Source organism: Denticeps clupeoides, chromosome 13, assembly GCF_900700375.1.
Source record: "Denticeps clupeoides chromosome 13, fDenClu1.1, whole genome shotgun sequence".
NCBI lineage: Eukaryota > Metazoa > Chordata > Actinopteri > Clupeiformes > Denticipitidae > Denticeps > Denticeps clupeoides.
This window is the reverse complement of record NC_041719.1, coordinates 20804351-20814215: the sequence shown is the minus strand read 5'-3', so window position 1 is coordinate 20814215 and position 9865 is coordinate 20804351. Positions and strand designations below refer to the sequence as shown.

General features: G+C 42.6%; 1 protein-coding gene across 3 annotated transcripts in view; it reads right to left on the bottom strand.

The window, feature by feature from the left end:
• Positions 1 to 9865, bottom strand: part of syde2 (synapse defective 1, Rho GTPase, homolog 2 (C. elegans)) — a 26818-nt gene extending 16953 nt beyond the window's left edge. Inside the window, exons 1-2 of one of the 3 annotated variants that reach the window (XM_029000026.1) lie at positions 8342 to 9865; positions 2121 to 2684 (exon numbers count right to left, since the gene is read on the bottom strand). In XM_029000026.1, the coding sequence (XP_028855859.1) occupies positions 2121 to 2684; positions 8342 to 9767 (1990 nt within the window). In that variant the 5' untranslated portion in view covers positions 9768 to 9865. The remainder of the gene's footprint in view (positions 1 to 2120; positions 2685 to 8341) is intronic. The other 2 variants (XM_029000028.1, XM_029000027.1) reach the window with 2 other exon arrangements.

The following is a 9865-nucleotide window of genomic DNA, read 5'->3' as shown; positions in this document are numbered from 1 at the left end:
ATGACACAGTCACATTAGGAGACAGTGTGTCAGATCAAATTACATCCTAAGGGATTATGTGGCATCTTAACTAGTTTAAAGCAGTAGAGCCGTGTCAATCAAGGTTCAATGCTCTGAATGACAATAAAAGGAGTTGAGTGACTTAATGCCATTGCTCGCACTCAGGAGGAGAAAGAGGAAAGGAAGGCAGGTGATTTACATTAGCTAAAATACTACAGTGGGAAGATAAAACAAAGTGTCAATAGCAGACCAAGGGTTTAAGAGCTGAATGTTCTAGACATTCATAGCATGCCACAAATACGCTGTAACATGATCACACCTAAGTGTGCCTGAAATGTAGAGGCATCTTGATGCCTGCAATTTATACCCCTCATTTATTATTTACATTTTAGCTGTGTTTTACTTGCCAGGATATCCATCAGTCATGTCTCAGTTTGGAGTTTTTTCTGAAATTGTCGAATATGATGCATTTGACAACTGCAGAAATCTAAAGTGCAGGCACATGTCAAAAAAGGATTTCAGGCATCTGAATGGATCAGTAGCATTATAATGGACAAGCAGTGTAGACCATGACACTGGACTAAAACCTACTCTCTTCAAATAAGGTTATACTCCCTGAGCTGGAGACAAAACAGGTCTTTTATTTAAAAATACATTTTTTATGTTTATTATTGATTATATCCCCAAGATAAAATCTTGATTTTACATTGTTATTAGTAAGTTGCAGAAACTTAATTTACTACACAAAGAGACAAACTTCAGTTCAGTAAATAACTGTAACATAGAAATAAGATATTCAGGTTACTATACCAAACCAAACAATGACTTCAAAACCAAGATATGACCAAACTATTTACCAGTGATGTTAACCTTTTATTATGGGAGTTTATGAGTGCAGAAAGGATCGAAGTGTGGGGGGGGCGTGGTTGTTATGTCAATATGAAACACTGCAGCAGAGCACACAGTGACACAACAAAATGTGTCATCTTCATTTAACCCATCATCCTTGGTGAGCAGTGGGCAGCACGAAATGCACCCAGGGAACAGTATGTCAGGACGATACCTACGGCATACGGCATATACATTTCATTATTCATTGTGATATTATTATCACAATGAACATTTGTAACATGCATTGCCCAAACTGGACCAACAGCTCATCCACGGTAAGAAATTCCATGCCTTTTAATGAAAACTGAAAATGAGAATGTTAGACAAATCAGTGAGAGAAATGGAAAATATTGTCACACTTGTTCAGTTTTTGATTGCAGATGCAATATAAATTTGTTTCCTGCCTGGTTGCAACTTACCCTTTTAAATCAAATAGAAGCTGCAAATTTTTAGTTACTTTTTAACACTTATCTGTTTTGTTTATAATGAATAATGGTATGGTGTTTTTGTACATTTGATCTTAAATTGAACTGCCCCATATGCAGCCACAACATATCCTTTGATGCTTGCAAAGTCAAGTGATTCCCTAAGAGTACACACCCTTTCAATGTTGTCAACCTTGTCAGTGTTGCATATTTAACATGTTATTACTTAAAACTGTGTGTAGTATAATATAAATTGAAATTGTTAAGAGAATTTTAAATAATTTAATCAGTCATTACATGATGGCAAATTTCTACAATATATAGAGCTGTAAAATAGCTTTAAAACAATATGAAAACCATTTTGTGCAGCTTAGATTAATGTATATATAGCTATATATAAATGAATATTGCTTAAATACATGATTGCTTAAATCATATTGATCCAACATCAGTTTCATGAGTTACTCATGTGACCAAATCAACATGACAAATTTTGTTAAAACTCTGTGATGATTAAGTCTAAAACTGTGATAATTTGGAATTACCCTCATGCAATGGGTGACCTTTGAGTTTTTTAGAATATTATGAGAAAATCATCCTTTGCATTCAGTTTTCCATTTTATTTAAGGTCTGAAGGGAGCTTTATTAAAATATATACACTATTAGATAAGATCTTATTCAATCTATTGAAAAGTTATATATAGCACCTGTTCCATGTTTGGACACCTGTTCCAGGGACACTGTTTAGACAGAAGCTTGATAAAAAGCAGGTTAAATAGTGGCTGTTTGGAAGTGAACACCCACCTGAAGTGGCTGTCCTGGCGATGAGGGTGTCCTCCTGGGGTTTACAGGCTAATATCTGTCTGTGTAGCTGTAATATCTCTGTAGAATGGCATCCATTTGTCACAAGACCAGAACCACCATGGCTGTCACTGTCCCCAGCCCCACTGGGCCTGTTTTGGGGGGATTGTACTGTTTTAAATAGGGCATGAGATGGTAGGTCATAATAGACCTTCAAGGACAGCACTTGCTCATCATCTTCAGGGATGGGGTTGTACCAGATCTCGCCCTCATCATCAGAATCATTCTCTTCTGCCTGGTCCATGTTGCATGGTCCATGAGAGTGGCTCACTGTGACACTGGGCATGTGGGGTAGCAAGGGGTGGGAGGGAGCTGCAGGTCTCAGCTGGTTCTCAGGCAACAAGGTTGAGGACTGGGTCTGGTTTTCCTCATCTGCCACTGTCTCCTCAAGGCTGTGTGGTTTCCCAGAGCTCTGTTGGAGCCAGTATTGCTTTTTGGAGACTGTGATGGTGTTGAGGCGAGCCCTGAGTACACTGGCTCCTTCCCTTTGCACATTTTCGATCAGTGCTGCAACAGAGAAGGCACACATTAGCTTTATTCAGCAAGACAGAATGAATTGAAAATTATTCAAATATATATTTGGTTTAATGACGTTGAATATAAATTTTAGAGTTTATCTCAGATGCAAGCATATACGAAACATAACACAAACCCTATACACCACATATTTAAAATTTTTCCACTGTTTTAATAATGCTGCTTTGCTGCTTGTGTTTCTCATTTATCCTTCCCCATCATACACAAACACAAAAGCTGCAGCAAAACAATGCATGCATGCAATCACAATCATGCAATTAAAACTGCATCAAAACCCCAAAGGACCCAGATCATGTCTGTCTGAGTGCTTCACCCTGGACTGTCACACCCCACCTACGTCTCAGGTTCCCCTCTTAATCACTGCATAGATGACTAGGTTTCATCATGTATTATTTAACTCTAACTCAAGGGAAATGCGGTCTGATTAGTCCAGATTGACCCTGTTCCACAGTGATAGGGGCATCAGGGTAAAAAGAGAGGACCATGAAGTGATGCAGCCATCATGCCCAGTTTCAATCATACAAGCTTGTGGGGGCGGTACAACGATCTGGGATTGTTGCTGTAGGTCAGGTCTGTAGGTTCAGCAACGTGATGCGGGCTACCTGAATTTACTGAACACACCCGGTTATTCCACCAGGGAATTTCTTCCTCCCTGATGGCACAGGTGTATTACAAGATGACAACACAGGGATTCTTGGAGCTCAAACTGTGAACTGTGGTTCAGGGAGCATGAAAAATTATCTTTAGACACTGGCCACCACAAAGTCCAGACCTCTGCAGTCTTACATTGCAGTAGCAAATGTGTGCTGTAATTAAGGATAAAGGCAGTCAATAAAATATTAAAGTGTGTGACTTTTTTTTGGACAGGCAGTGAATGTGGATGACTTCCCTACACAGGAATGCAGACTTGAGGATCAGAAATAGCTGAGCAGGAGTACAGTGTAGACACTCTGCAGCTCTACAACTTCACATTCCAACACAAAGAGACAGTGTGGATACCATCTGATTTAAAAATTATAAACTATTTATATATACGTAATATAAAGATAACATAAATAATAGAAATCATAATATTATAATATTTATTTAGTCTGCTAGTTCACTCCCCATGTCTCGGAGCCATGACATTCCTGTGCCTTTGTTGTGCATAGAGATTCAACACCTCAGTTTTTGCATGTCTTTGTCGGCATTGCAACATCCCCCGAGACAAACGTGTGAGGTGCCGGCCGTCGGGACTGCCTACTCTCTTTGACTTCCCCAGACGGGAGGCACCGGGGTGTGACGCCATAAACAACAGGTTCTGATTGGTCTGTGACAGCTTCCTGTAGGCCAGGTGTATAAAGATCTGTTCACATGTGGGGAAGGGACTTTTCTTTTTTTCCCAGCTGCCTTTCCATTGGATTTTCCGTTTTTTGAGTCTGCTCTCTCCTCTCATTTTTCTCCTGGCTTTTCTCTCTCTCTCTCTTTACTCTTTCTTTTCATTTTTGTTTTCTCTGTAACATTGGTACCTTTTTACATACAATATTCACATGTAACTGCAATAATAATTTACTGGTGTTAATAAATTAGAAAATGTAAATTTTTTAACCTCTATTGTGCCATGCCTCTTTCTGCAAGGAAACATCAAGTTGGAGTGGTTTGAATACAGTTTATCCTACCACTGCTATGCTGACGACACACAACTCCTCTACAAATCTACATGCTGCTTCCAAAATCTCTGCATGTCTAACCGACATCTCAACTTGGATGTCAGCCCATCACCTCCAACTCAATCCCACCAAAACTGAACTAATTTTCATTCCAGCAGATTCTTCACCACATCAGGATCTTGCTATTTACCTAGACAACTCGCAGCTCTCTCCTTCTGCAACAGCCCGCAACCTTGGCATAACAATAGACAACCAACTCTCCTTCTCAACTCATATCAGCAATCTTTCCCGCTCATGTAGATTCCTTCTCTACAATATCAGACGGAACCGCCTGTATCTGTCAACCCAGGACACCCAACTACTGGTTCAGTCCTTAGTAATCTCACGACTGGACTACTGCAACTCCCTTCTAGCTGGTCTACCACTATGTACCATCCGACCTCTACAACTCATACAAAATGCAGCAGCACAACTGATCTTTAACCTTCCCAAATTCTCCCACACCACCCCTCTGCTACGTTCCCTCCACTGGCTCCCAGTAGCTGCACGCATCAGGTTCAAAATACTGATGCTGGCCTACAAAGCCAAACATGGAGTAGCCCCATCCTACCTCACAGCCCTTCTTACACCTCGCACTGCACCTCGTATACTCCGAGCCTCCAGTACTGCTCGCCTGGTCCCTCCATCTCTGAAGGTAAAAGGAAAACATTAATCTAGACTCTTCTCCGTCTTGGCCCCTCGGTGGTGGAATGAACTCCCCCTCGAAGTCAGAACAGCTCAGTCACTGAGCACCTTCAAACGACAGTGAATAAAAATATTGTATTCTTAGTTGGGGTACTAGTGAACCGGAATTGATCTCTTCATCGATGGTAACTTGAATGCACGATGTAAGTCGCTCTGGATAAGGGCGTCTGCCAAATGCCTTAAATGTAATGTAAATGTAAATGTACAGTGCTTTTGTGTGTAGAGAGAGTGTTTTTTACTCTGTTCTCTACCCAGTTTTTTACACCCACTATACACAATATTCACTATACTATATTATACTTAATATACTACACACTACATACTATACACAATAATTTGCTCTTGTCACATCCATCTTATTATTCAGGCCCTATCCGGTTCTAACAGATGAACTGTTGCAAAAAAAATTTAAGTCCCACAATCTTGAGAAAACCAACTCATGTCTGCATATACCGTATTAGTATTACTACTGATGACCAAAGAATGAATCCAATAGCCGAAAAAAAAAAAAAAAAAACAGAAGAGGTAAAATGAAGAGATCCAGAAGAGATAAATGCTGTAAATGTAAAACATTTCATGATTCTCCATTGGAATGGTAGCAGTCAAACTCTTGCTACAACATGCTTAAACTATGGAAAAGACTGTTTTGATTCATGCTTGCAATGCTAGACAAACCCCTAAACACGTTAATGATATGTTCCCTTTCCATAGGGAAACAGATTTCACACGACTCGCCAGCCATCTCTAAATTACAGACTGCAAAAAAATATTTTTACTTAAAAAAATGATTCAACACTGAAGCAGGGGTGTGGGATGAATATATCATTACAAAAGAGCAGGAATGTTAACCCCCGTCCATTTATACCATTACAATGATGGCAGTGGACCAAAACAGATGGATACCGCTGCATAAGACTGGTTTGGGCTTAGCTTAAATAATGAATTAAATAATGTGATATGAGAAGCTGAAAAGGATAAAGCATAAATGTTCAGCGCAGACGTGGGTGAGTAGGGCTGGGCGAGTGTACAATCATGATTAGTGATAGTGAAAAACTCAGGTCAAATCAAATTCTTGATTAGTTCAGATTTAGAGGAAGATTAAAGATTGAAAGTAGGTTACGTAAAGTAAATTTGCACGTTTTGTGTGATGTGTACCTGTTTGTGTACTTGTTTACTTCTTAATCAGGTTACTGTAATTCAGCATAGTTCATTTCTAAATTCCTTCTTTTTTTATTGAGTCTCGCCCCTCCAAGGGTCTCTGTATGGCCCTGGAGCACATCCTGAATCACCAGCGAAGGTAAAGCAAGAAATGAGCTCATCTTATCTCTGATTTCTTTAGGTTTCTTTTGTACAAATCTTCTCAAAAACTGGCAGTATCATAAAAGAACTGTCATAAACGTCAATGCCAGTCATTTTTTTCTTTTTTGCCATATTGCCTAGACGTAGGTCATTAGATGTCATTTAAGATTGTCAGCACAGACTGACAACTCAAGGTTTTTAAAATGATCCCAAGAGTGCAAATACAGTCGACAGAGGAAGCCTTGAATGTGAAATTACAGTAAAAAAAAAAAGGTATTTACACTAAAACAGAAATGAGAAAACCAACAGGACACTGATAATAATAGTGTTTACTGCTGATAAAAGTTTGAAACTCACAGCAAGTTAAATGAACAGATATCTTTATGCTGACTGACTGAGCCAAGCAAGAGCATGAAGTCTCCAGCTGACAGAGGAGTGGTGGTGTCTCCTTTAATGGGTCTTTCATAATACAGTGTGAGCTTGCTCCCACACGCAGGGCATTCCAAACCACAGAGATAAAGATTTACAGTCTTCCCATACTCACACAAACACATGCACACACACACACATACACACACACATAACTTAAAGATATTCCTAAATCAAACACAACCTGCTTGCAGCTACTACAAAAAGGCCATCTCACCTTATATGTATAATAAAAATCTATTGTAGAATGGGTGCAAAATGGTCTGTTTTTAAGATACAGATTATGTTATAAACAAAATTGTGTGTTCATAATATTTTCAGGTAAAATTATCATTTTTGTAATAATATATATACAGCTGCTGAGATAACCTTCTTTGCATATAAGACTGGGTGAAATATTGTAAATATCCATATTAGCACAAAATATTGTGATCATGACCGTCAACTGTCATATTTTGCTGTTTTCTACAAAACTTTTTATAATCAATCATGTGGAGATATTGTAATACAATTGCCAGTCACACTGAAATAAGAATTCTGAAGTACCAGTGAACAAAAAGCTGCAAATGAGCTATGCTGTAGTTTATACTGCGAGCTGTCCAGAGCATCCAGGTTCATCCTGCAGCAGGGAGCACAGCTGCACTAGCATCCAGGCTTTAGAACCAACTTCTAAAAGCAAGAAACGGTGACAATGCTGTATGGCCTCAACAGGAATGAATACACATTTAACTTTCCTTCCCTCCATTCAGCCTCTCTTCCAGCATCAGGGAGGTCACATGCTGTTTTTCACAAACTATGAAAAAATTCTGCCTGATCACTGTTCACATGTTATGTGTATGTGTTTGTCCACTGAGTAATCCCATGGGTGACCTTAATAAATTCTACTCATTCAGTCAACCATTAAGCAGCAGAGCTCAGGAAGGGAAGGAAAAGCAAGGGAAACAACCGGACAGGTATTCCAAATATTCGCCCCCAGGCAGCGATAACACTCACACACCTTTACAACAGGTGAAGCTGCTAAGCTGTTTTCACATAATTCATTACTAATTCATATTTTTTTCCATTGCAATAGATTTTTAAAAATCAACTAATTCAGCAAAAAAAAACACCCTAATATGTTGCCATCTGCAAACTTCACTTGAAGCTCATGTCTCCTGTTGTTGTTTAATATATAAAGTGCACATGCCAAAAGATGACAAATAAATGAAACTGAAATGATGAACAAGTGACAGAACTGACTGGGAAAAGAGAGAGAAATAAAGAGAATAAACCATCCCAGTACTGTTACTGTAACAGACGGAGAGAAAAAAACAATACCAGAAGTCAGTTCAACAAAACAGGACAGAAACCATGTGTTAGTAATGTGTGTGTGAGCTGCAGTGGAATGAAAAAGCCCACCACCGTTCAGAAGAGGCCGTGAATGAAGCGCTCTACCACCGTGCTACACATTCATACTGGGCTTCGATCCCAGAGGAAGAGGAGCCGCAGGGCCTGCTGGGACCCTACCTGTCTGCTGGCAAGGAGCTGCACGGTTGGCCGCTGGGGTCGCCGCTTTGGTCCAACCTGGTGTCCCCGGCAGAAGCCATGAACGGGAGGAGCCTGCGATGCGCTGCTTCATTTCAGAGGAAAGCAGGCGTCCCCTGTGCATCCATTCCTGCATCTTGTTGACCGTGAACCCGTGTGTTCTGCAGGAACCTCCATCGGCCACGTTTCCACCACCTTCCCTGCAGAACAGGGCTTCTGTGTTGTCCGATGACCCAGCAAGACTGGTGGCCGAGCCGCCACGGTCACCTGCCCCCCCTGCATTGTCACGGCTTTGAGGTATTTCTGCATCATCTAGGTTCGATTTGTCCATGCCGGCGTCGGCCATGTGGAGTTCTACATCGCGCAGCACTGTGGGGTACTTCATAGCTCCATCACTAACAGACCTCTGCAAGGGCGGCCATACGATGGAGCAGCTCACATTCTGACAGCTCTTGTGAAAGGTTAACGGGCCCTCGCTGCAGATCAGGAGCGGTGATTCCGAGTTGGACACTTGTTGCGGGCTGGACTTTCCAGAGGACCAAGCATCACAGTTGGACCGCTTGGTGGAGGGCTGGGAGTGGACGCTGTCGCGAGAGTGACCGGAGCCACTGCCTTTGTCCCCGGCGTGAACCTCTGAACCGATGTCCTGCACCGCGGTCATCAGTAGATGGTACGCCTCTTTCAGCTGGATCCTCAGCCGGTCCGTTTCCCAGGAGCTGGTGTTTGGGTCAGGGGTGGAAATATCTGCAGTGTGTGTATTTTGTGGCTGGTATTCGTAAAAGGGAAGGATCTGGTTGTCATAGTAGTCGTCGTCCTCGCTGTCTAGTGAGTGGGGGCGCGTCGTGACGTTGACGTCGCAGATCTCCAGCTCGGTGGGAAAGACGGTCGGGCTGTGCAAATTTGGGGAGCGTTGGGGGAAGGTCTCCATGTTACGGATCACGCGAATTAAAACCGGATCGTTCGCTACTCTGCTGTCCGGCCCGTCGCACGGGACATCTGAGGCGGGACGCTGGCCATCTGTCCGTGTAATAGCCCCCCTGCTCGCATTTACAGGTTCACAGCCCCCGAACCCTATTGAGTCCCCCCCTGTGAGTTGGACGGGGACAGGGGTCTTTCTCTGTCCCTGCGTTCCCTCCCTGACGTCCATTACCTCCCTTTGAACCGAGACCCCCGGGCGCCCCCGCACGCTGTTTGTGTAAGTTGTCGCCTCGGACCAGGGACACGGAACACCCCCGCTGTCCCCGTCAAAAACCGCGTCCTGCCAGCAGTCCAGCTCCGCGATCGTGACCTCGCCGCAACTCGGCCCCTCCGCGCTGCCCAAAACTTTTTCTTTACCTTCGGTCGCAACCGGCTTCGCTTTCCTCCCCCGAAGTTTAGCCAGTATTGTCCTCCGCAGAGGATCCGCCATTCCTCCGCAGCCCCGCGCTGCTCCGGCTTCAGCGGCGGCGCACCAGCGGCTCCGGAGCGGCTTTCGACTGGACTCTCTCCATTCCCCGCCGAGACGGC